Below are 27,494 nucleotides of genomic sequence, written 5' to 3' on the forward strand. Positions count from 1 at the left end.
CAGACAGACGTGCAGGAGTATGATTTTAAATGGGCCTCGACCTGCCCTCTAATTTTGTCCCCACAATCAATTCACTTATGCGGTTACAGTCTGATTGGCTGCAGGTGACTATTTACATCTGCAATCAATTTATTTTTAATTATTTTTTCACCTTTGCGGGCATCTATTTGGAGCCCCCAGCACCTTAAAACATTCTAAAATACACAATTTTAAACCCAGTACTGTAGTGCATCAGTTTTCCCAGAGAACAAACTTTCCAATGAATCGACCTGGCTATGGCCTCTCAGGGAGGTGGACTACCTATGCCAATAGGACAACCCCTCTCATCGGGGTAGGTACTGTCTACACTGAAGTGCTCCCGCGACCCAGCTCAGCGGCACGGCTCTGCTGCTGGAGCGTGTTAAGCGTAGACAAGCCCTTGGGCAGATAGCCACGACTTCACTACTGTTGGTACTCATGCTAGCTAGATTAAAGCTAGCCTGGGTATGTCTACACGTATTGCAATCACACCTTGAGTTGGGAAGAAATCACAGCACAAAGTTGGTGGTGCAAAATTAGAGGACATTTTAAAAGAATATGGCCCTTAATTCAAGCTTGGTTCAGCAATTATCTATTAAATATTAAGAACAATTCACTGAGGGATAAGCAGCTATGTAAACACACAGCCACTTAAGTCTGATATCGTAGCTTCACCTTAATTAATATGTTCTTCATATATGCAATTAATATTTAACCTGAAATAATATAACCAAAGAATATTTAGTTCATGGTATCTGCAATATTACCCAGTTTTGGATGGTTAACAGACAAATGGGCAGAGGGGGTATGAAATCAGAATGCACTGCTGTACATTTCTCTTGTTCATACTGTGATGGCAATAAAAAGCATGCAGATAATTGTGTCATATGTTAAGCCTTTGGTGCTGGTGGACTATCTTGGACAAAAGTAATATGGACCAAATTAATCCCTAGTGCATTAACTATTTAAGGCACATGCAGTTAGGCCAGTAATGAATCTGGCCCAATGTTTTCACATCAGTGCTTAATGATGGGAAATACCAATTCATGGCAGCAGAGAGTGAAAAAAAATCCAACCAAACCAAGCAGATCAAATATTCACTAACATAACTAAACTGTATTCACTCAGCTTCTAGAAGTGTAGTTTCAAGTGTAAAATAAGAACTGGACACAGCTAGGAGGTGAACAGGTGTGGGTAAATTTCCATAACCTATACGTGTATGTGAGCCTATACCCTATTTGTGTTCTGGGAAAGCCCAACCCAGCCATGGTGTGGCATAAAAGCCTCAGAACTTTGGTGTGAGAAAAACAACAGTAAAAAACCGGTGAGGAATGTTTAAAAGAAAAAGAAAGCAGAGGTGCAACCAATAATCGTGAAGTTTTTACAAAGTAAAATATGTGCGGAGAGGAAAAACACAAAGCCAAGGAAATATTGTAGGCTGATCTGCAGTAACAGAAAGGAGAGATTTGTTCAAAACTGGCTAGGCTTAAGCAGCTACTGATTTTTTTTTTTGGAGACACTGCAAAAAATCAATACTAAATGAAAAAAATCAATCAATCAATCTGTCATTGGCGGGAAGGGGAAACTGATGCAGACTGAGCAATTAGTTAGCAGCTGGAGGTCTTCACCTTTATCTCCTTGAAGAAGGAAGCTGTTTCACCCTCGATAATTGGCTGCAGCAAAGGGCTTCTCCGCTTGCTGGAGGGGGAACCCTGTGACAGGTGTTAACAAGTAGGTTACATTGTGAACCCCTTTCTCCTCCACCACCTGTTCTCTTGCTCTCCTCTCATCTCCATGACTCTTTTAGCTCATCCAGACCATCGTAACAAAACTGCTGCTTAAAAAGAAAAAACTCCTGGCGAAAACCCTGAAGCAGAGAGAGGTTGTTTTTTTTCAAGTCGCTGCTTAGCAATGGACATCAGTGCCAAGAGCGTAAAAACAAAACACTATGCATGGAAGGGCCAGCTATGCATGAGCGGGAAAATAAATGCTTTAAGGAAAAAACAACAACAAAAACAACCCCATAGATGTATAAAGACAACATGTGGCTCTGTATGCCCTGCAAAACTCCATCGGGCCAATTTTCGAAAGCGCTCAGCACTCACAACCGAGGCCAGACATTCAATAACGCAGTTCTCCTTTAGGCACCTAATTGACATAACCGGATTTACAAAGGTGCTCTGTCCCCAGGAGCTCTCACTGTTCTCAGAGGGGTGGGGGAAGGGGAAAGACATGTACTGTTGTTCTCAATGGCAGCTGCTGGGGGCTGACTGAGCATTTTTGAAATTCTGGACATTTCAATTTTGGTGCCTGAAAAGGAACTGAGCTCCTTGGAGAAACTGGCTCTAAACTGTCAAGAGGTGGCACTGGGTTGGATGACTTCCTTTTACTTGCTAGCCTTACGTACCTAGTTCACACAGGGGACTATTCACAGTAATGATTCCAGGAGTTGTTTTTTTTTTTTTTAAAAATAGAGCACAGCATGCCAAGAATGTCCAGAAAAGTGTGCTCGCCAGTGTGTCTGACTGCTCTGAGTAACACTTTGCCAGTCTGTTCTTCTTAACAGACACTCTGTTAAAACAACTGCCAAGACACAATCATGGTCTGGCAGTAGAGAAAGGACACAGGATCATTTGTGAAACAAACACCAGACAGAAACCAATATAAAACAGCTTACTTTCACTGGCAGGGTGAAATGAGTGTGCGTATGTGTTTTATAGTACAATAATTTTAGGGCCAGTGACGAGGGCAATACCAGTTGTGTGACGTAAGCAGCTTCAAATTTGGGTCACTGAAGATAAAAACATGTAAATGGAACTGATGACAATGATCCCGCAGGACAGATGTGTGGGACTCCATGGAAGTGGTAGAACTCCTTGCATCAATTTAGAAAGCAGCAGCCATTTGTGCATTCTGCTAGTAAGTGTTGAGGATTGGGAGACTGCCTGTCCCGTCCTGTCCTCTCCTTCAGACAAACTGGGCAGTCTGGCTGCTGGTGTAGTTGAGCTCCTCAGCAGCATAGGCAAGACACAAGTCTCCATTCCTGCCAATGTAAGTGACCAACACTGAATCTATGATGTTGAGTGAAAAAGGAGGTGAGGCCTTAGCCAAAAACCATGTAATGACAAATCAACAGCAACCCAATGGAAGGAGGAGCACCACAAGGTGAAAAGTGCTCAACATCCATGGTCATTGGAAGCCTTGACCAGCTCTTCACTAGTCCCAGTTGCTGTGGTATAATTGACTTGCAGTCATTCAGGTACTCAGTTCTTTGGTGACGGGAGAGGTTGGGCCTCTGTAACTGTGCGGAGTGCAGAGGTGCGATTCTCCTGTCCTCCTCCCACCAAAAAAGCTCCCTCACCGAACCAAAGCAACCCCCCCTAGAGAAGTGCTGTACTCACAATAACAGGGATGGTGTTGGCCCTGGAGAGGATCTGTTTGACCAACCGATACCTGTCATACAAGGGCTTCATCACCTGGCGCTCATTTTTTGTTACCTGAAAAGCAAGAAAGAATGGGACCATGAAGCTGGCAGCAGATATTCTAGTCTGTAATGTATGCTCCTGCACCATCATTTATCTGGATTCAAAAGAGTGATGTGCTAACGGCAACGGTCCTGAGATTTGTATAGCGTGAACTTTGCCACTCTAACCTGCCAATATACCTTTAGCCCTGCTCTTCCAATCCTTGGCCTAACTTCCAGCTGTATGGTGCTTTTGTAATGTGGATAAACGGAGGTAAGACATTTAGGTTCAAACTAGTATTCATTTGTTCTCATCACAAGATCCACTACACACTAGGCAGTCTGCATCTGTAGCCACTTCTGTACTTGTGGCCAAAAGCACAGGGCTCACATCCACATTCTTGTGTCTGGGATCCCGGAACAGGGTGATAATATTGACCGAGGAACAAGGGAAAGGAGCTGTGATGACTAACTGACTGCCTTCCCTTGCAGGTCCCTCCCCAAGCATGCTGATCTACAGACCTTACGTAAACTGACATTGCAATGACTCTCCTCTGCCTCTGCACTTTCTTCCCTAGGATGCGTGGAAGTTGTTAGCACAGAATTGCTCATTTTACTCTCCAGCTCATCTTCTTGAACAAAGCTAGGGAGTAAAACTCCCTTGTAATGACTGGGGAGAATGGACGAGAGGAGAGGGGGAGATTTAAACCTACACTAGCTAACAGTGGTGCATGAGAAAGTGAAGCTCTACACTATCGTTTGATTAAATGGGTTTCTGTATCTTTAATATCTCATGGGTGAGACTGGAAAACAGCAAGTAGAATATTTCACATGACCTTATAGTTTATCCTCTTCATTTTATTCACCAATGTCTTACGCACATCCTAGGTCTGTTCTTCCATTGTATCTTTGCTCTAAGTTTACATTATAAGGGCTCTTTAACTGATTTTGATGTCATTTCTATCTACCTACATTAGGATTTTAAAGTGCTGCTCATCACTGTAGTATCTGAGCACGTTCCATGTAAAACTGATAGCAACAGAAAAGTCCCTAGCGTAAAAACTCTGCTTGGCGTAGGAAGTGCACTTCGGATATTTTAGATTTTATTAATTTCCTTTTTTGCTGTTTTGTTTTAGGTTGATTCTTTTCAGGATAGGTTTCTTTTTTTCTAAAGGTGGTTTTTTGTGGGGTTGGTTGGGTGTTTTGGATAGAAGGGAGGAATGTAACCAGCAGCATGGAGCCCAAAGATTTATTGGGCTCACCCATTAACAGCATTAACCACCCATTTACAGCATTCACAAGTCTAGTTTCAGCACAGTCTTCACTGGGTTTCATGCTGCTGAGAGTACATTCATTAGCTAGTGCAGTCAGTGTTGCCTTGTAAACTGTGGACTATTGTCTGTAACTAGATGGTTTTAATGGTGTTACGAGGGCACAAAACGGAGTAATGCAGTGGTGAATCAGGATCATATCCTCCCTGCCTAGGCTATGTTGGGCCCTAAAAATGGGCAGAATGCCCTGGCACTGCTTTGCTGTTGGACCATGCTGTCCTTAAGGGTTAGAAAACGACATGAAAAGATGCCTGTTGAGGCAGAGAACCAAACTGTCAGCTAATGCCACTTCAAAGAGGATAAACTCCCATGTTTTGGAAAAAAACATAAATAAATAAATATAAGGTTTGGACTGGGAAAAAGAATCCCTAAGGCAACTGAGGAAATGGAGGCTCCTTACCTGTCACTAGAGGGTCTTCAGGACGTGTCTGTGATGCTGCACTCTAGCATATTTTCATAAAATCATATAATGAGTGTGAATATAATTGTAACTGGAATATGCTTCATGCAAAAGGTCTCTTGTAAGTGTGTCATTATAAAGCTTATAATCTACTGAATGCAATCATCCTATTGGTATGTACGTATCACTCTTGTATCTGAAACTAGAAATATGAAATATAACTCTGAGGTCCTATTGTAATTATGCAACGTGTGGGCCATTAATGGTGGTTTGTAATTTTGATGGTTCCCATTAATCAGGACAAGTGACTGTAGATGGCTCTGTTTACTTGTAAGTCTTTCTGTATACCTGTGTGATGGCAACTGGGTAATGAAGTCTTACAGTGACATATGATCATGTCACCTGAACTGGAATCCATCTTTAACCTGGTGCTTTTCCATTTAGAAAGAGGGGTGGGAACCCAGAGAGGGAGAAAGGATTCCTGCCTTGAGCAAAAGCTATATAAGAGGGTGGAACAAAACAAAGGGGGCTGCAGTCATAAGAAATCCCCTAGCTACCACCTGAGCTGGAACAAGGACTGTACCAAGGGGAAGAATTGTGCCCAGACTAGGAAGGCGTCCAATCTATGAAAGAAGCTTATTGAAACATCTCTGAGGGTGAGATTTTATCTATATTCAGGTTTCAGAGTAGCAGCCGTGTTAGTCTGTATTCGCAAAAAGAAAAGGAGTACTTGTGGCACCTTAGAGACTAACAAATTTATTAGAGCATAAGCTTTCGTGAGCTACAGCTCACTTCATCGGATGCATTTGGTGGAAAAAACAGAGGAGAGATTTATATACACACACACAGAGAACATGAAACAATGGGTTTATCATACACACTGTAAGGAGAGTGATCACTTAAGATGAGCTATTACCAGCCGGGGGGGGGGGGGGAGGAGGAGGAGGAAGAAAACCTTTTGTAATGATAATCAAGGTGGGCCATTTCCAGCAGTTGACAAGAATGTCTGAGGAACAGTGGGGGGTGGGGTGGGAGGGAGAAATACCATGGGGAAATAGTTTTATTTTGTGTAATGACTCATCCATTCCCAGTCTCTATTCAAGCCTAAGTTAATTGTATCCAGTTTGCAAATTAATTCCAATTCAGCAGTCTCTCGTTGGAGTCTGTTTTTGAAGCTTTTTTGTTGAAGGATAGCCACTCTTAGGTCTGTGATCGAGTGACCAGAGAGATTGAAGTGTTCTCCAACTGGTTTTTGAATGTTATAATTCTTGACGTCTGATTTGTGTCCATTCATTCTTTTGCGTAGAGACTGTCCAGTTTGGCCAATGTACATGGCAGAGGGGCATTGCTGGCACATGATGGCATATATCACATTGGTAGATGCGCAGGTGAACGAGCCTCTGATTGTGTGGCTGATGTGATTAGGCCCTATGATGGTATCCCCTGAATAGATATGTGGACAGAGTTGGCAACGGGCTTTGTTGCAAGGATAGGTTCCTGGGTTAGTGGTTCTGTTGTGTGGTGTGTGGTTGCTGGTGAGTATTTGCTTCAGATTGGGGGGCTGTCTGTAAGCAAGGACTGGTCTGTCTCCCAAGATCTGTGAGAGTGATGGCTCGTCTTTCAGGATAGGTTGTAGATCCTTGATGATGCATTGGAGAGATTTTTGTTGGGGGCTGAAGGTGATGGCTAGTGGCGTTCTGTTGTTTTCTTTGTTGGGCCTGTCCTGTAGTAGGTGACTTCTGGGTACTCTTCTGGCTCTGTCAATCTGTTTCTTCACTTCAGCAGATGGGTACTGTAGTTGTAGGAATGCATGATAGAGATCTTGTAGGTGTTTGTCTCTGTCTGAGGGGTTGGAGCAAATGCGGTTATATCGTAGCGCTTGGCTGTAGACAATGGATCGAGTGGTATGATCTGGATGAAAGCTAGAGGCATGTAGGTAGGAATAGCGGTCAGTAGGTTTCCGATATAGGGTGGTGTTTATGTGACCATCGCTTATTAGCACCGTAGTGTCCAGGAAGTGGATCTCTTATTCTGGGTGGACTCCTCCTGAAGGTCGAAACAGCAGCCTGGATTTCTACATAGAGTGCTTCCGCTGACGTGCACGAGCTGAAATTGTGGAAAAGCAGCATCGCTTACCCCATAACCTCAGCCATACAGAACACAGTGCCATCCACAGCCTCAGAAACAACTCTGACATCATAATCAAAAAGGCTGACAAAGGAGGTGCTGTTGTCATCATGAATAGGTCAGAGTATGGACAAGAGGCTACTAGGCAGCTCTCCAACACCACTTTCTACAAGCCATTACCCTCTGATCCCACTGAGAGTTACCAAAAGAAACTACAGCATTTGCTCAAGAAACTCCCTGAAAAAGCACAAGAACAAATCCGCACAGACACACCCCTGGAGCCCCGACCTGGGGTATTCTATCTGCTACCCAAGATCCATAAACCTGGAAATCCTGGACGCCCCATCATCTCAGGCATTGGCACCCTGACAGCAGGATTGTCTGGCTATGTAGACTCCCTCCTCAGGCCCTTCGTTACCAGCACTCCCAGCTATCTTCGAGACACCACTGACTTCCTGAGGAAACTACAGTCCATTGGTGATCTTCCTAAAAACACCATCCTAGCCACTATGGATGTAGGAGCCCTCTACACCAACATTCCACACAAAGATGGACTACAAGCCGTCAGGAACAGTATCCCTGATACTGTCACGGCTAACCTGGTGGCTGAACTTTGTGACTTTGTCCTGACCCATAACTATTTCACATCTGGTGACAATGTATACCTTCAAATCAGCGGCACTGCAATGGGTACCCGCATGGCCCCACAGTATGCCAACATTTTTATGGCTGACTTAGAACAACGCTTCCTCAGCTCTCGTCCCCTAATGCCCCTACTCTACTTGCGGTACATTGATGACATCATCATCATCTGGACCCATGGAAAAGAAGCTCTTGAGGAATTCCACCATGATTTCAACAATTTCCATCCCACCATCAACCTCAGCCTGGACCAGTCCACACAAGAGATCCACTTCCTGGACACTACGGTGCTAATAAGCGATGGTCACATAAACACCACCCTATATCGGAAACCTACTGACCGCTATTCCTACCTACATGCCTCTAGCTTTCATCCAGATCATACCACTCGATCCATTGTCTACAGCCAAGCGCTACGATATAACCGCATTTGCTCCAGCCCCTCAGACAGAGACAAACACCTACAAGATCTCTATCATGCATTCCTACAATACCCACCTGCTGAAGTGAAGAAACAGACTGACAGAGCCAGAAGAGTACCCAGAAGTCACCTACTACAGGACAGGCCCAACAAAGAAAACAACAGAACGCCACTAGCCATCACCTTCAGCCCCCAACTAAAACCTCTCCAACGCATCATCAAGGATCTACAACCTATCCTGAAGGACGACCCATCACTCTCACAGATCTTGGGAGACAGACCAGTCCTTGCTTACCTACAGCCCCCCAATCTGAAGCAAATACTCACCAGCAACCACACACCACACAACAGAACCACTAACCCAGGAACCTATCCTTGCAACAAAGCCCGTTGCCAACTCTGTCCACATATCTATTCAGGGGATACCATCATAGGGCCTAATCACATCAGCCACACAATCAGAGGCTCGTTCACCTGCGCATCTACCAATGTGATATATGCCATCATGTGCCAGCAATGCCCCTCTGCCATGTACATTGGCCAAACTGGACAGTCTCTACGCAAAAGAATGAATGGACACAAATCAGACGTCAAGAATTATAACATTCAAAAACCCGTTGGAGAACACTTCAATCTCTCTGGTCACTCGATCACAGACCTAAGAGTGGCTATCCTTCAACAAAAAAGCTTCAAAAACAGACTCCAACGAGAGACTGCTGAATTGGAATTAATTTGCAAACTGGATACAATTAACTTAGGCTTGAATAGAGACTGGGAATGGATGAGTCATTACACAAAGTAAAACTATTTCCCCATGGTATTTCTCCCTCCCACCCCACCCCCCACTGTTCCTCTGATATTCTTGTTAACTGCTGGAATTAGCCTACCTTGCTTGTCACCATGAAAGGTTTTCCTCCTTTCCCCCCCCTGCTGCTGGTGATGGCTTATCTTAAGTGATCACTCTCCTTACAGTGTGTATGATAAACCCATTGTTTCATGTTCTCTGTGTGTGTGTATATAAATCTCTCCTCTGTTTTTTCCACCAAATGCATCCGATGAAGTGAGCTGTAGCTCACGAAAGCTTATGCTCTAATAAATTTGTTAGTCTCTAAGGTGCCACAAGTACTCCTTTTCTTTTTATCTATATTCAGTTTTCTTACTGTATGAGGCTTAGACTTACGTGTTTTATTTTATTTTGCTTGATAATTCACTTTGTTCTGTCTGTTATTACTTGGAACCACTTAAATCCTACTTTTTGTATAAATCACTTTTTACTTAGTAATTAACCCAGAGTATGTATTAATACTTGGCCGGGAAGGGGGGGGCGCAAAAAGCTGTGCATATCTCTCTATCAGTGTTACAGAGGGCGAACAATTTATGAGTTTATCCTGTATAAGCTTTATACAAGATAAAATGGATTTATTTGGGGTTTGGACCCCATTGGGAATTGGGTATCTGAGTGCTGGAGACAAGAGCACTTCTTAAGCTGTTTTCAGTTAAGCCTCCAGTTTGTGGGGGATGAGGTTCAGACTTGGATCTGTGTTTGCAGCAGGCTAGCGTGTCTGGCTCAAACAAGCAAGGCACTAAAATCCCAAGCTGGCAGGGAAAACAGGCTCAGAGGTAGTCTAGGCACATCAGGTGGCAGTCGCAAAGGGGTTTCTGTGATCGAACCCGTCACAGTGTGGTCCCTATCTGTATATCTGAATATTTTCATCAGTGATTTAGATAATGGCATACAGAGTACACTTATAAAGTTTGTGGACAATACCAAGCTGGGAGGGGTTGCAAGTGCTTTGAAGGATAGGATTAAAATTCAAAATGATCTGGACAAACTGGAGAAATGTAAACAGAATGAAATTCAGTAAGAACAAATGAAAAATACTCCATTTAGGAAGGAACAATTAGTTGCTCACATACAAAATGGGAAATGACTGCCTAGGAAGGAGTCCTGTGGAAAAGGATCTGGAGGTCATAGTGTATCACAACCTAAATATGAGTCAACAGTGTTAACTGTTGCAAAAAAACCCCAAACATCATTCTGGGATGTATTAGCAGGAGGGTAGTAAGGAAGATAAAAGAAATAATTCTTCCGCTATATTCTGCGCTGATTAGGCCTCAACTAGAGTAGTGTGTTTAGTTCTGGGCACCACATTTCAGTAAAGATGTGGACAAACTGAAGCAAGTCCGGATAAGAGCAACAAAAATGATTAAAGGTCTAGAAAACATGACCTACGAGGGAAGATTGAACGAATTGGGTTTGTTTAGTTTGGAAAAGAGAAGACAGAAGGGACATGATAACAGTTTTTAAGAACATAAAAGGCTGTTACATGGAGGAGGGAGAAAAACTGTTCTTCTTAGCCTCTGAGGATTAATGGCATAAATTGCAGCAAAGGCAGTTTAGGTTGGACATTAGGAAAAGCTTCCTAACTGTCAGGGTGGTTAAGCACTGGAATACATTGCTTAGGGAGGTTGTGGAATCTCACTCAAAGGAGACTTGTAAAAGGAGGTTAGATAAACACCTGCCATGGATGGTCTAGACAACACTTAATCCTGCCCTGAGTTTAGGAGACTGGACTACATGATCTCTCGAGATCCCTTCCAGTCTTACGATTCTATGAAAAAGCAGTTAGCATAACAGAGCCTTTGGTCGAAATTTTGGGCCCACACCATGTGGCGAACAACAGCTAATGAAGAACAGACCATTTCTTGCTTCGTTAGAGTGGCTCCAGGAATTCTGCAAAAATAGACTCTCTGGTTTAACTACAGTTGTTCAGTCTCTACCTCTGCAGGTTCATCTGACACTGGTGCAGACCCAGTTACACAATAAATCTGAGCTCCACTGATTTTTAATAATTATTTTTTTTTTAAGTGGCCCAACTATCCACATTATCCTGGATCTCTCAGTACTTTTCCACTGCAGCAATGCCAGTAGCTGGAAACAGGAAAGCTGGTCAGCTGCAGCTTCCCTGGCTTCTGGGTTCAGTTTTGCTGGGTTGTAAAAGTAGCTTATTTAAAAAAAATTAAGAAGCAGTTATGCTAATAAAAAACAAAGAAAAATATATTATAACAATAGCCCAGATTCTGCCATCACACTGGTTTTGCATGGGTGTAGGTTCATTAACTTCAGTGGGTGATTACCCCTGATTTTCAACACTGTGAGAGCAGAAGCTAGACTCAGAGAGGAGACAGGAAGGACAAATCACTTCCCTGGAATGGTTTTGTTGCTGTGCCTTACACAGTAATAAAAGTCTATTACCTAGATGGCTGAGTGTAGGCAGTAATAATCATGTGGCCTTTGGGCAGCCATCTAGATGGTGATGAGTGGGGGAAATTAAAATAAATAATTTTAGAACAATGGGCTGATAAGCAAATATTTCAGGCATGAGGGAAAAGAAGGGATCAGGGACTCCAAAGCATCAGCACATTGAAGGGGAGAGATAATTTGCCAACTTGGCACCTTCTGATATATTGGCAGCAGAAGGCAGGCGAAGTAGAACGAGAAAACGTTAGCATTTACCAGAGGTGTGCACTGTTTAAATGATTGCTACAACAGTCTCAAAAAGGTGATAAATGAATTTACTCTCCCTCATACTATCAACATCCCAAATGAGTTTCCCTTTACATCCAGCCAGCTTCCACCAGTGCAAGGCTCAGGGCACCTATCATAATTAAGAGCCTGTTGCTCTGATATACACTAAACCTAGCAGTTAATGCAGGGCTAAAAGCACTTCTCACCAGATGAGTGACTGCACTAAGGGGCTGGGACTGATTAACAAAATCACTGTGCTTTCCCCCACCTGCATGGGTGTTAGTATACTTATAAGGTGGCGGGAGGTTAATTATGACAGGCGAAGACAAGTCAAGCAACTATTTTACATGTGTGCTGCTGTACGTACCGGTCTTCCATGAATGCTTTCATAATACAAGAGTGCTTTCTGAAGAGCCACTTTCTCAGCTGCTATCTCATCTCTAGTCATGTCCTAGATAAAAGATGGAGGGAGGGGAAGAGAAAAAAGTCATATTTCTGCACTCCAAGAACACTGAGCTTTAGCCTTATCTGCATTCATACTGTAGTTTGAAAAAATAAGCCACATTATTTTGCAATAAAGACTGCAATACTTGCCACTACTTCCCGAATCCCTTATCCTGTGATGCGCTTTAAGAAACCATTACCGTAAGGGGCCCACGTTATGTGCTATGGAAACAAATTACTGCTAAATGACATTTAGATTTCAGGGGTAAGGGTTTGTGTGTTTATCAAGGGGATTAACTAGTTTTTACAGTGCTTTGAAAATGTAAAGTGCTATATAAATCGTTAAGGTTTATTGTTTATTTTGATGTAAGAGGACATAACAGTGTAAGTCTTTCATGAGACACTTGCCCTTCGAATCCAACACCATATATTCTCTTGTTCCATCACTGCACCCAATATTACAGTAGGCCCCACAGAACAACTACAGACTCTTTTTAACTCTCTCAACTTGCAGCTTTTTGTCCTGAAAATTCAAAGTGATGAGAGAATTCTGTCTGCACCTTTTCTAAAAGCATTCGTCAGGGATTATATTTTTATTTTTCAAAAAAGATTTTGCTTAGTTGGCATGTCAGCGAACTCAAGGCCTAAATGTACGAGGCTATCAACGTTTCAGGAACTAGCTACATCAGACCGAGATCGCTTCTCTGCCAAACACCCTCAGAAACAACCATGTAGCCAACAGGGCCAGATATGAAATGCTTAAGAGTGGAGATAAAGTGCCCTCAGACAAGGGTGATCGACTTTGAACGAGCTACCATGAAAGATCAGACTAAGCCAAAGCATGCCCATCTTCAGAAAGGGCAAAAAGACCCATGTGATTTGCCTAAGCCTTCCCGTCATAACAGAAGATAGGGAAACCCAAACATGGGAAGGGGGAATCCACAAACAAGAGCACATCAAACACTTCTTGGAACCTGTGAGAGGCAAAGAACAGAATCTATTACGAAATTCAGTGTGGATGGTTCTTTGAGAATCTAAATGATCAATTCCGTACTTCAAGCCTATGGTGAGAGATGCCACAGAAAAACGAGAGAGAAGAAAAAAAGAGAGCAAGAAAGACTAAGCAAGACTAGCATACTATCATAGTTAAAGATTATCAGACAAAAATTGATGTTACAGTGCTCCAGTGAAAAGTAAAACTACTTTAAAAATGCTGTATGTTATACATATATCAATATCACTAGATTCTAAACTCAGCAGTTTGCAAGGCCTTGCATGGATTTCAGAAGTTGTCATACAGCTGAGCATTACAGGACTGTATCTGAAGTCCTGACATCTAGCCTGACCTGGGTGCACTGTACCTTAATGTCCTCAGGCCGGTTTTTGTCTGCTCGTTTTTCTTGCAGCTTCTTCTGGATGGAGTCTAAGGTCACCTCCACTGCGGGTTTTGCAGATTTATCTGACAGGTCTTGCTGCTTGTCATCCTCTTTCTCAAGCTGCGACCCAAAGCTCTTGGGGAGCGTGTTGCTTCGCTGGCGCATCACAGGAGCCAGATCCTCTTCCGATCTCTTCAGTTTTGACTCTAAATGGATTTTTTTGGGTGGTGATGGAGAAACAGAATGTTTGCTGTTACTGGGTAAGCATTTCAAGATAGGTCAAAGTCAATCTAAGCCATTTCCCCCTGCAGTTACTCACCTTTAAGCTGCTTCCGGAATTTTGCCAGTTCATTTGTCCATTTCAGCACCTCTGGATTGGCTGCTTTGTCACTGTGGGAAGGCTAGAGGAGGAGAACAGAGACCCACAGTGAATCATCCTGAAGGGAGTGGAGAACCTCAAACTGAGATCTGTATAAACAGGTTTATTATCGACAGCAGAGGGAGCCAAGAACTGCTTTCCCATCACAATTCTATTAACTCCTTCTGTGGCTTGGGGTTTCTTTCTTAAAACTTCTTGCCTCAGTTTCTCCCTCTGTAAAACATGGATAACAACTCTCATGCAAGGGTGTTGCAAGGGTTAATTCATGTGTGTAAAGCACTCTGAAAGTGGAAAGTACGAGATATTATATTGTAAAGGAGAAACACTGAATCATCACTGCCATCTGCAGCAGCTCCAAAACAAGGCAGGAGGGCACTCTTCCTGTTTGATGCCAGCTTTTCCTAACACAGACAAGACTGTTTCAGAACTAATCTTTTCAGTTTAAATCACTAGCAAATGTTGGTGTGTGTGAATCTTTTCTCCGTTAGAAAGCTTCCTGTGCATCAGAAGAAAACATCAGCAGTGACTGGAGTACTGTTCACATGTGCTGCTCAGCAGCACTTTGTAAGGGTGCAGGAACCAGAGTCAAGGAGCGCATTCCCCTCCCCTCCCGAGTACATGAGTACCCTGGAGTTACTGCTTTCCCCAGAGTGAGAACCTCACTAAAACAAAATGTGCATCTCATTAGCCCAACTGTCAATAAATAAGAGGTTTAACTTAGCCATTCTCTCACACAGTTACCAGCTTTGGGCATATTTACTAAACAGGTAATAAAAATCCTAGCAGTTTCTTAGATTGCTTCCTGCATGCACTCCCAGCACCTAATGCTTTGGAAGGGAATTCACTTGGCAGTGCTAAATACGTGCTTTCCATTGGTTGTGTGGCAGCTCCACCTCCCTCTGTTTCCAGGTACTCGGGCTGTATCTGAAAATCTCCCCTGAAGATCTTGTCAGCTTGGGCTCTATTCATTTGCTTACATGTGCTCACTTGTGGAGAACTTACTCTGTATTTCCTCTCCTCCTCAAATCTGTCCTCAAACTTCCTGATCTTTTTCTTAAGCCCCTGAATCCTCCGTGTCAGCTGTGCAGGTGTCAGATCCTCTTGGTCATCCTCACAAGATCCTAAAGAAGAACTCCGTCTCCTGTAGGGAGCACAGAATGCAGTTAGATCCTATGCAAGCAGCCAATGTACATCTGCATGCACAGAGAGTCAATTACACCTGATTGTAAGTTCATTCAACTCCCATGGATATCACGAAGCCAAATTCAGGTGTGATGTAATTGGTAGTTAAAGGGCTAGAATCCAGGAGCAGTGAGACCAAGAAATGGGGTGTTAGACTCTTTGCAGAAGACTGAAGGTGAATAGGTTAACTGTTTGCTACAATTCAGAAGAAAGTAAGCAGGAAATTTAGGAGAAAGCAGACCCACCAACTTGCTCTCTAAAATGAGGTACAAGACCTGAAGATTAGCTGGCCAACTCCAGAGATGTGATGGATAACTGGCCCTCCCTCCAGAAGACACCTTAAATATTAAAAAGGGCGGGGGGGGGGGGTGGAGGCAAGGAAGCCAGATGGAGGTGAGGGAATAGTCTCACATTATTCATTGTCCAAAGTTTAAACATTTTCCAAAGAGCAGGAGCTCCAAATAAAAACACCTGAATGTCAATGATGAGCCACTCCTGCATCACTACTTCCAGCATATTTCATACTTCTGGAGTGGTTCAAGTTACTCCACCCTTAGCCCGCATGCTAAAACAAGAGTAACACCACCTGGGATGAGCTACAATTGGGCCAAAATGCATAGCCTGTGATGTGCTGTTGTTCAGACTGAATTTAAAAATATAAATACATATATATATATCATGTGGAACTGGTAATAAAAATAGGGGGAGTGTCTACATTTGTTTTGCCATTCTTTGCCAGAATTGCCACCACATTTGTCATACTCCCAGGTCCGAATGATTTCCATTTAAAAACAAATCTGATCTCAGACCACTGATCTGATCTCAATGGGGAGAAAGTTTTTATGACCAAATTATAAATCCCTTAAAATACATATCAACCAGTATATAGGACATCACAACACAGTTTTCACCAGGCCAATATCTGGGAAACCTCATCGTCATCATTAGCACTTCAAGTGCTTTTTACCTGCAGATGACCTCAAAGCCTTTTACACAGGACAGGAAATACCATTATTCCCATGTCATAGATGAAGACACCTGGGGCCCACAAAGTTAACTGACTTTTCCAAAGCAACACAGACAGTGTCAGAGCTGGGACTCCAATCAGGTGTCCACTGTATCGCACTGCCTCTCCGTAATGACACACACTGCAGCAAGATGCAACAACCTCCTTATTGTGACAGAAGTATCCTGGGGATCCACGCATGAACCTGGAAGCCACTACTAGAAATCACTGCAATAGAAAGTGAGGAGGCTTCTGTCTGTGGGGCTCACCAGCCCCACCCACACATCAGGTTACATGGCATTATCTTGGTAAACGAGATGCGGCTCATTACCACTCTGCAGTCCTTTGCTACTGGGCAGCGCTGGGAGCAAAGCCTGCAGCTCAGATAGCTGCTGTGAAATCACCACCTACCTCATGAATGAATGGGAGTTGGGAGGGGAGGGAGGCACTTCTGTATCATCCAGGTACTGCTGGCTTTGCCCATAGGCATAGAAACGAGGGGACAGCATTGGATCGCTGTCCTCATCCAGAAGCTGGCGAATTAGACATCCGGCCTGTGGGGACAGGCGAGCTTCGTCAGAGTCTAAGCCATCTCGTTGCCTGGAGGAGAAAGCTGGGACGGGCTCTGGAAATCAATTGAAACCACTCAATGAAAGTGAGCTTTAATTTTCCTTATTCTAAATGCATTCAATGATCACCACAGACATGGGACATATTTTAAAGCCCTATTCTTCTCAACTTTTCCCCTCCTTTACAGAAAGGGCCTGATTCTTCACTGGCTGGCACCCGCCATCACCCTTTACTTGTGTGCAAAGTGAGTGCAGATGGAGTGTGAAATGCTACCAGATTTGAATGGGAGCACGCTGCATAGGTGTGTATATGACTACACAAGGTGCCAGGCAGTGAAGAACTAAGCCCTAAATCTGCCCAGTCATCATTGCTCATTGATTCCAAGAGACATTAAACCTGACAGCACCTTCCCCCTTTGCTGTCCAAACCTTTAGGGCTGGAACAGAACAGACTTGAATATATTCAGGTATAAAGGAGGTAACTCAAGGCTGCAGAACGGTACATGCAGGAGGAGTCAGTTGATTCACAAGTTGTGCAAATGCCGTAAATGATTAACAAAGTGACCACATTGTTATAACCCCTCATCCTTCCCCACCTTATCCCCTCCCTGCTTTATGATACCCTCAATCACTGCATCATGGCTAAAAGTCAATTTTTATCTCATGGGGGCATGGTTCAGATCTTACTATTATTCTGTGGTGTGTCCAGCCTACTACAGCTGTAGAAGTGTTAATAACAATTAATCATCCAGGCTAAATTATTCTCACATTAAAATTAAATAAATAAATAAATAAATAAATAGAAAAAAGACACCAAGAGCCACCCAGTCACTCTCACACTAGCACTGTTCATAAATCTCCCATCCACGGATTGAATTAATCGGCTGACGGTAAAAGTAACCATTTCAGAAGACTGGGGGTGTGAGAAAGGGAAATCTGTTTTGGGAATGCCAATTAGCACACTGGAACAAACTGAAAAAAATCATCTCAATCCCGTGATCATTCTGTCCAGATGCCATAAGGGGTCTAACATTCTCTGTTCAGATAGTTTTCTAAGCTGGTTTGCATGCTCCTACTTAGCACCACAGGATTAGACGATCTAAGACTTGTGCTTTGAACATGTAATTCTAACAAGAAGTTCTGAAGTCAAATAAAAATGTTAGAAAAATCATCAAATAGTGGGTGATGAATCATTGGAAAGAGCCTGAAAACAGCGATAGAGTCATCTGCTTCCTGCAGATACAGGCTCTGATCCCGATCTTATACCAATGAGAGAGATCAGGCCTTTTTATTTTGTAAATTTTGAAAAATGTAGCCCTTCTATTTACAGCATAATGTTACATTTCCGTATTCCTGTCCTCTTGTAAAATCACCGAATGCCCCAATGTCCTCTGCATTACTGAATTAATGGGAATACTCTATTCAGTACCAACTGGGGAGTAAAGTGCTTTACATTATTTATGCATCAAAAGCTAGATGTCGCCTCACTGGTATGGGAGTGAAAATTGCACCCCTCTGCCTCAATTACTGATGCTGCTCCCAGAAAGTTAACTCACTCCTGAAGGAATGGTAAGTGGTATCTGCACAATGGCCCTTCTATAGAATATTTCATTCTGAGATGGAAAAGGCAAACTTTCACTTGTGGCCAGACTCCAGAAAAGCCCAAAAGGACCACAGATGCAGAGAAGATGCACTGATTCAGCAGTGATGGATGTGTAACTTTTTTTAACCACAAGACATGTGTACATCATGTTACCACTAGTTTATACATATATATGTAGGCCCTACCAAATTCCTGGCCATGAAAAATATGTCACAGACCGTGCAATCTGGTCTCCCCAGTGAAATCTGGTCTTTTGGCTATTTTTACCCTATGCTATACAGATATCACCAGGGAGACCAGCGTTTCTCAAACTGGGGGTCCTGACCCAAAAGGGAGTTGTCGCGGAAGTCACAAGGTTACTGTAGGGGGTTGTGGTATTGCCACCCTTACTTCTATGCTGCCTTCAGAGCTAGGTGGCCGGAGAGCAGTGGCTGTTGGCCAGATGCCCAGCTCTGAAGGCAGCAACAGTACAGAAGTAAGGTTTGCAATGCCATACCATGCCACCCTTACTTCTGCCCTGCTGCCTTCAGAGTTGGGTCAGGACCCCTACAGTTACAACACCATGAAATTTCAGATTTAAATATCTGAAATCATGAAATTTACTATTTTTAAAATCCCATGCCCGTGAAATTGACCGAAACGGACCGTGAATTTGGTAGGGCCATATATATATCTCTATAAATACACATGTAAATTTCAGTTCCCTTGCACAGTCTCTGCAGCAAATGTTTTCTAAATTGCCTTATCCTTGACATTTCCTGGTGTTGAAAATGCTTTGCTCAAGGAACCCAATAATAAAGAGAGAGGTTTAAGGTTAAAAAATAAACCCACAATCTACGAGCCCTGAATCAAACTTTGATGATTTGGGGCCATATGCATTCCAGAATCCAACCATTTCCCTGAATTTAACAGAGCCCGATGTTTTCAGAAAGGTCTTTTGAGGCCCCGTGGTAGTGAAATGTGGAAACTAATGTCCAGTAGAAAAGGGGCATCCTTTGATTCCCTACCCTCACTGGTCAAATTAATCTCATATAATTCTTCCACTTATCCCTCTTCCCATCGCGGAGAATTAACAACTTTAGAGTCGGACCTTCTAAAATAAGCAGTATTTGGGTGATTTACAGTCAGTGGGATTAGCATTATGCCTTGCTGGGATTTAGAAGGGGAAAAATGAGGGCAAAAAGGAATGCATACTGTAGTAAACAAACTCAACTACTACCCAACCTGTGAACAAAGATGTATCTGACTTTGTCCTGAGGTGGATTTACATTCCTGATATCAGATACCATAAAAAGTATCACAATGACTCAAGAGGGCTCTGAGATAAGTGGTTTTACAGTCAGCAATGATCGAGGCACGTGCGGTACCAGATTAATTTCAAATACAGATGACAAGCTGAATTGCACATTCTAAAGGAGAATGGTTCAGAAAGGGGGAGGAGAAGGAAGTCCTAAAAGGAAAGAAAGTTTGAAACGTGGATGGAACAAATGGCTGCTTCAGAAAACGGACTATTTCCCACTTTCATTCCTCAAGGTCTTGACTCTTTGGGTTAGTTGTTCCACTTACAGTGTATAATATTTAGAAAAAATTAGATCAGGAGGTCACAATGGCTCACAAAGCCTGACCAGAAATGAAGCAAGTAGCAAAGGAACACATGATCTGCTGTATGGAATCAGATCAATGAATGGTCCAACTAATCCAGTATCTCGTTCCCATAGTGGCTAGTGTCAAATGCTCCTTGTCATGCACAATTATAGAATAACTGACCCAAAGTTCCTCCTATCCCTCTCAGTTAGTGGTTGGCTTATGGCTTGAAGCATGAAGATTTGTATTATTTATGTGGTTATCTTACCTAATGTCACACTTTCATAATGGAAGCTCTCGTTCCCTATCTAAACAACTAAGACTTTACAAAACCTGCTAAGTTCTTGGACTGGATAAGTTTCACAGGTTATTTATGTTTTGTGTTAAAAATATTTTCTCTTATCAGTTTTACATGTTCTTTCAGCTTTACTGAATGTCCCTTGTTCTTGCATTAGTAAAAAGGTGAATAGGAGTGCTCTATCTATTTTCTCTAAGTCATTCATTAATTTGAATACCTTTATCATGTCTCCTCTTATTCACCTTCTCTCTCAACTAAACAATACCAGTCTTGTCAACCACTCCTCCATAGGGGAGTCTCTCCATGCCTCTACCCAGCAACCAACTTCTATTTTAGGATATCTTTTTTCATTCTTCAGTAATAAGGGACATGCATAAGTCATAAGGAAGAAAAGCATAAGGAAGAAATTACTTAGAGATTGTGCACATAGGTGTAAACACTTCAGAGTGTGTATGTATGAACATTCTATTTGTCAGTTTGGAACTTCCATTTCAATTCCTTTAGCCTTGCCTCTTCCGAGTCTGTGTGGAAAAGGCAAATGTGAATATTATGTTTGTAGCCTTCACTCTCCTCTTCAATACTGGTATATTACCTTTCACAGTTCCACAGCTAATCTGCCATTGAATCTTTCAGCCACCTGTTGTGCATGCGTGCAACTCTGTAGGTGCAAATATATATGTTACCATGTTCCCTCTTTAATAAATGGCCATATGAAGGATAAGTGATGTTCTTCAGTTGACAATAAAAGTATTTTAAATCAAGAGGTGTGGAAAATGCAGTGTAGTGGTCTCTAGGCTGAAGAACTGTAAATGGTTATCTCAAGACCATCTGTTATCCTCTTATGGGAAATGTTCTATATTTTTATTTGGGTTACCCTCACAAAATTCATGTGGTCCTCTACAGGACGAAACGTCACTTAACCATATTTAAAATCTATGCATACAGATGCAAATGCAGTTGCAAAATGGATTCATACACTGAACAATGATATATAAAGTGCTGTACAGTATTTCTTAAAGGAGACAGATATCTGACTAAAATATGAAGGCCAGATTTTCAGATAGTGTAAACCGGTGAAGCAACTGACCTATACCAGTGTTTATCAGCTAAATTCCATTTGAAAAAGCTGAAGAAAATGAGAGGAATTAAAATGATCTTTTAAAATTAATTAATACAATTTTTGTATTAATTAACACACATACTAGTTTTATAATGAATGAAATCTGTTGTATCAGTAGAGAGAATAACTTTTTATTTTAAAAAAATATTCTTATACTGTGGCCTCTCTTAGTGTATCAAAATAATATATAGCCCTAATGAAGCATTATCACATCTTAGCTCAGGGATAAAAAAAATTTCTATTAGAGAAGTCAAAGCACTGCTGTTGATTGTGGGTTTTTATAGAAGATTTTTTATGACAAAATCTGGTCTAAATTTTGGTTTATAGCGTTCTTTTAATACTCTAAGGAAAATAAATAAGGCAAAGTAGACAGCAAACTGGAGGATAGACAATTTGGGTCACCCCAGCAATATTCCATTTTCCCATTGAAAAAAACATGACTAGCCTTAGGCAAGTGGGAACATTACATATCATTAGTTGTTTTCACTTTCATTTTCATTGTAGTAAAGGCTGGGGGAGTAGGTTTGGGGCCCAAGCTAGTAAAGTTTTGTGGTAATTTTGCAAAGCAATGTTTGACTATGAAAGCAGCAGGGTGTCCCTTCCACTCCTGGCAGTTTGATCCACATGATCCACAACGACTAGATTAAAATCCTTTGTGATGGGAGCGGTTCTGGAAACGCTCTGTTTTATTTGTTGCCAGCCTGCACAGACTCACTGACTTTGCAGACTACCCTAGCAGTCAAAAACAGCCCAGTACAGAACCCATTTACAGGCAGCAGAGATGAGGTGCAAGGCCAGTGTTGCTCTTTGTGAAATGCATTTTATCTGTACCTCACCTTAGCATTTGATACAGAAACAGCCCAGTTCACCCACTGCGTGCTCTGACTGAGAATAAAACCTGTTCAATTTGTGTCAGCTGAATGTATCCTATTAAACCATGGCATTGCTGCAGAGCAATAGCTTCTTTTTTCAATGCCTATGGGCACCACACTCAAATTCATTCTGGTGCAAGGGGCTGTTGCAAAGCCCTCCATACTCTAAGCCCTGCAGGGGCTGCACCAGAGTGTCTGTACACACCCTATGTAGCGCACTGGTCTGTGTGCCAGCTATGTGGGGGGTGGTCCAGGGAGGGCCCACATCAGGAGCCGCGGATGGTTTTTATGCAGATCCACTGGCTCCAGCCATTGAGAGTTGCAGCTGTTACTCCAGCTGATTGATAGCTCTGGTGTGTGTGTTTGCACCTCCCCAAACTCCTCCTGCATAGGACCCAAATAGTCAGTCTTTATGCAGACAGAACAAATGTCACCCCATGTGGGGATGACCATTCTCTGTGTAAGGGCCTGAACATACAGAAAGTTAATCAGCAACAACTCCACATGTAGACAAGCCCCAAATCTGAATTCATTCTAGCTGCCAACAAGTGGGCCACCTCAGTAGACCGCTTAGATCAGAGCAAGGAGCACAGAGGGGCAGGGGTTCACAGAGCTATCCATGCACTCTGAAGTCTCAGCGGTCCCAAAGATGAACATTTTCTAACCTGATGCTGACTTCAGGTGGGTTACGTAATTGCTACTTTGTGTCCTCACCCGCAAAGGATACTCAGTGATAACAGCCACAGTTCTAGTGAAGTGCCTAGAAGAATCCCCCGAGAGAGAGACTCTAATTTGCTTTAAGACATTGTGGTTTAAATATGATGAGATTTAGTCTGTGTGTGTAAAGGTAAGAGAACAATAGCCATTCCCCACACAAGACTATCTTGTAGAACTGTTTTCATATCTGCTTCCCCTCAGATCTTTCCTAAGAATTTTAATTGGAGGCTGTGATACCTGGAGGTGAAGGGAATCTCAGCTACTGAATTTGTGTTCACAAGCCAATTATGAACCAATCCACCAGGAACCCAGAGTTCTGTGGCTTCTAAACATGTAACAGCGTATACAATCAGGAGTACACAATGCTAGAATTTCACAGGCAGTCCAAACCGCAACCTGATCTGCTTTTCTAAGGAAATGGCCATTTCACTGATTTTAAGGGCAGATTCTGAGCTCAGTTACACCAGAATTTTATAGAACACAATGATGAACACTATTACTGTATTTGAATTTGGAAGATTTTGCTGTTTACCATGGAAGCGAGCACAGCTGCAGTGCCAATTCAGAGGAAGAAGGAAGACATGCAGGGATGTACACTGCCACGCGAGTCAGACTGCCCAGATCATAAGAATGAGGCCAGACTGTGAACCCCTTACTCATATTTGTGAGCAGTGTCTCACGAGTCATCTCACAGACAAAACCAGGCACTAGATGTGGAAATTATCTACGAGTTTGGGCTAGCATCTTCCTCTTTTTAGCCACTGCCAGACTGATCACACGTTCATAGCTGAAATGGGTTCAAAGTCTCCTGTTCACCAAGAGACAGCAGCCACCATTTTGCTGCACTCATACTGAAGCTACAAAATGGTGACATTTGGAGAAAACTGACACATGTCTCACCTGCTCTGGCTGTCCCTTTTGCCAAACTCCTCTTCCATTACATATGTATTTTAAACAGGAAGGAGGAAGAAAAACAGTCTGAAAGAAGTGCTTTTTAAAAATATACCCACACACACACACACCCCTTTCATTTTCATGAAAATCGTGCAGAGTCTCTAAGCAAGTCAGAGCATCTCCAGAAAAGTTCTTTGAATCGGAACTAAAGCACGTAATACGAGGTGGGACAGTTTCTGGGAGACAGGCTTATAAGTCTATTCTCCCCTTGAGATGTATGTATGACTCTGTTAATGTCAATGGGAGTTATGCGCAGGCATCAAGGAAAGAAAATATTTTTTATTTTAAAATGTTCAAGTAACAGCAGAATACATAGGGGAGACTCTTGCCTATGTCACCTTTGAAAACACAAATACTCGTATGCTTGTCCAAATCCTTCAGGTTATGGCTAATGAGAATCCCAATAAAATATAATGAATCGGAGGTCTCTTGGGAGACTTCCTTGCAGTATGTGCTGCCCTTTAATCAGATGTGTTGTACATGATGATATCATCCAAGGAATTCCCAGGCTGGAGGTGGGGGTGGAGAAATTCAATGCAATTGAAGGTAGCTGGTGGCCTGACTTTGAATCAGGAACACCCACTGCTACTGGTTTGGTCTGCCCAGCCCTACACTGTCATGGAAAGCAAAAGACGTGTCACATAGGCTATGGAACCAGGAACAAAGAACCTGGCCATTGTCAACATCCTGCACAGCTCACAGGTTTTGTTTTTCAGAGTAGCAGATGCCTGTTACACACTTCTCTCTCTTTTTTAAACACTCTTTTTTCTATATCAAGAGCTCCTCCCAATCCATGCCTGCCAAATTTCAGGACTAACAGCAAAAGCACACTCACTTGCACACTGAAGAAAGGGATATATGCAGGAATCATAAGTGATCTGATCCTGAAAGATGCTGAGCACCTTCAACTCCTCTTGATGTCAGTGACAGTGGAGTTGCTCAGCATCTTGCAGGATTAGGCCCAAAGTGTGTAATTCAACAATACGCATTTTAAAAAAAAAAGTTATTTTCCTTAGCAACTTGGTCCCTTAGCATCTCTGGGATAGATCAGAAAGCCTGGACATTTTGCTGATTGGAAAATGCTTATTATAGTAAGTGGCTCCCCTCCCCACAAACATGCAGCGTACATGGTGGTAAATTACTCAGGAGAATGATTTCAGTGCTTATTTACTTGCAATGTAAACAACAAACAAACACAACCCCTGCATTCATCTCCGCAAAGTGCTATACTGAAAAGATCGTTGAGTGCATCTGAATATATGTAACCCATTAATGGAGTCAGTGCAAAAAAACCTCTGGAAAACCAAACTAAGACACAGCATTAAGACATTTGAACTGCAAGCAACTTAACATCACTTTTTTACATGGTGAATAGAATTCTACATGGAGTATAACATAGACTAGGGAAGCCTGTCCCTAAGGATCACTGGAGGACAGGAAAGAGAACAGTCTTTCTTGAACCCTGATTTTCATGTCTATGTAGGGTGGGAGTGGGGAGGGGTAGCACAAGGAGAAAGCAGGATATTCTCTTTTGTCTATAAAATGTTTAAATGGGATCCAGCTCCTCACAGCCTGAGCTGCAAAACACCATGAAAAGAATAATCCTTAATCAGATAGGAAGAATCATTGCAAGAAAGGAGCAAACACATTCTCCCTCCTTTCCCTACGTTACAATCAGACTTGGCACCAATCCAATATTCCGTTTCCAGTTTCTCCAGACTTCAGATCAAAATATATTTCCTGTTGTTTTTGGCCAGGCACTATAAGCCCAAAGATACACCCACCCCACTCATGTTTCCCTCACTCTGTCTTTGTGTCATACCCCAAGTACACAACTGTACCTTCCCAGCTGTTATCATCGCACAATGCTGTCAAGTCCAGCCGAGGCACTTCTGAGATGAAGCTATCTTCCTGACCATCAGCATCTTGGTTCCTCTGTAATTTGGTTTCGGGAATGCTCGAGTGCTCCTGAATCTTCATGCCTGAAATCTGCTATAATCCCAAAAAAGGAAAAAAAAAAAAAAGTAATGTTCAGAGAGGGAGGTAAAAAATACCTATAGCTGCAGCAACAAGTGTGTTCCTTTAAGCTAAAAGATTAAAAACAAACCGTCCACTATACTTCCAGCTCAGAAACTAAATTCCCTGTTCAGTGATCCCAAAATGCTAACTGGTCACTCACAGTGGCAAAAACATCCGTCCATCTGCTTTCCTTGAACTTTTCCTTGTTTAGAAAGCCACAAGGAGCTCCCGAGGCTGCTTGTCCAGACAACTGCATGCAGCTGAAAAAAGCCTCGAATCACTGACTGGGAAGAACAGGGATGGAGGGGGGAAGAGAGTGGGTGTGTTTCCTTAAAGAAGTGAAACTCTTTGGATCATCAACAAAAATGCCCTTGTTGTTGCTAAGGCTACAGTAGCAACATGGTGTCTCTTAAAAGCAGCTGTCGCTGCTCCTGAGGCAGCAGCTCGGGAGAGCGAGAAGCGCAGGCCCCGTACACCAATGTTCTCATGCAGGCTGGGCAGGCTCAGATCAATTAGTGCCAGCTAAGCTGTGCTGGCTGTACATGCCCTGATTTCCTGTGGTTGTTTTCTAGCTGGGCGTGGGGAGAGCAGAACTATTTATGGAGGAGCTCTGGGATTTAAAGCAATGTTGCGCAAATCTAAACGGCAGTAGGGTTTGGCATCTCAGCTGGAAGTAGTGCAGACCCTGGGAAAAAGCCAAAAAAATGCAAGGAAATAGCAAGTACTTTTTTTTTTTTTTAAGCACACAACCCACTGTGTGTGATCCATAATTTATATCTAGCAGGAAGCAACGGCTGCTTGCTTCACTATTATTCACCTGCTGAATACTACATAGGCTGCGTGTTCATGCAGAAATCACTGCTCTTCTCCCACTCCAGATACACTGCAAGTGTGTGTGCATAACAGCATAGATGCTGTGCGTGTGCACACATGGTGTGTATCACCTTCTGATCTCCTAAATAGTTCTGTCACTATCAGACAAAGTAGGGGCGCTATCCCTGAGGGCTGCTAATGCACAAGGATCTGAACAGTCTTGAATAAGGAACTTCATAAATACTCAAGGAGGGGAGGGGGCAGAGAAAAGAGAAAGTAAAGCACGTATGTATGTATATATACCTATACAAACACAGAGCATTCAGAGTGGGCAGTAGTTATATATATATAGATATATATCTACATATAGATAGATAGATAGATAGATAGATAAAAACAGTAGTGATGATCTATACATAAACAGTTACATAATACTTGATTTCAGTAAGCATAGTTTATTCTTAACTGATAGATAACAGTGAAGTAAGTAACTGACAAGCAGAATGTTAAAAACAAACGAACAAACCAACAAAAAGACCTTCTAGCAATCTAGTGAGTGATACAGATGATACTGAGAGTTTCTGTGTCCAAAAAACTTGACTCTAAAGAGAATTGTCATTGTACAGA

At 42.6% G+C, this 27,494-nt stretch overlaps 1 protein-coding gene across 14 annotated transcripts in view; it reads right to left on the reverse strand.

Annotated features, from left to right (window-relative positions):
- FAM13A (family with sequence similarity 13 member A) overlaps positions 1-27,494 on the reverse strand; it is a 230,767-nt gene that overhangs the window by 11,521 nt on the left and 191,752 nt on the right. For 8 of the 14 annotated variants that reach the window (XM_038398558.2, XM_038398553.2, XM_038398554.2 and 5 more), the window contains 8 exons: positions 25,877-26,027; positions 16,730-16,943; positions 15,133-15,271; positions 14,071-14,152; positions 13,737-13,957; positions 12,299-12,382; positions 3,420-3,515; positions 1,647-1,730 (listed from right to left, as the gene is read on the reverse strand). In XM_038398558.2, coding sequence (XP_038254486.1) covers positions 1,647-1,730; positions 3,420-3,515; positions 12,299-12,382; positions 13,737-13,957; positions 14,071-14,152; positions 15,133-15,271; positions 16,730-16,943; positions 25,877-26,027 — 1,071 coding nt within the window. The other 6 variants (XM_043514126.1, XM_043514129.1, XM_038398555.2 and 3 more) reach the window with 4 other exon arrangements.

The sequence above is a fragment of the Dermochelys coriacea genome, chromosome 4 (assembly GCF_009764565.3).
Source record: "Dermochelys coriacea isolate rDerCor1 chromosome 4, rDerCor1.pri.v4, whole genome shotgun sequence".
Classification (NCBI taxonomy): domain Eukaryota; kingdom Metazoa; phylum Chordata; order Testudines; family Dermochelyidae; genus Dermochelys; species Dermochelys coriacea.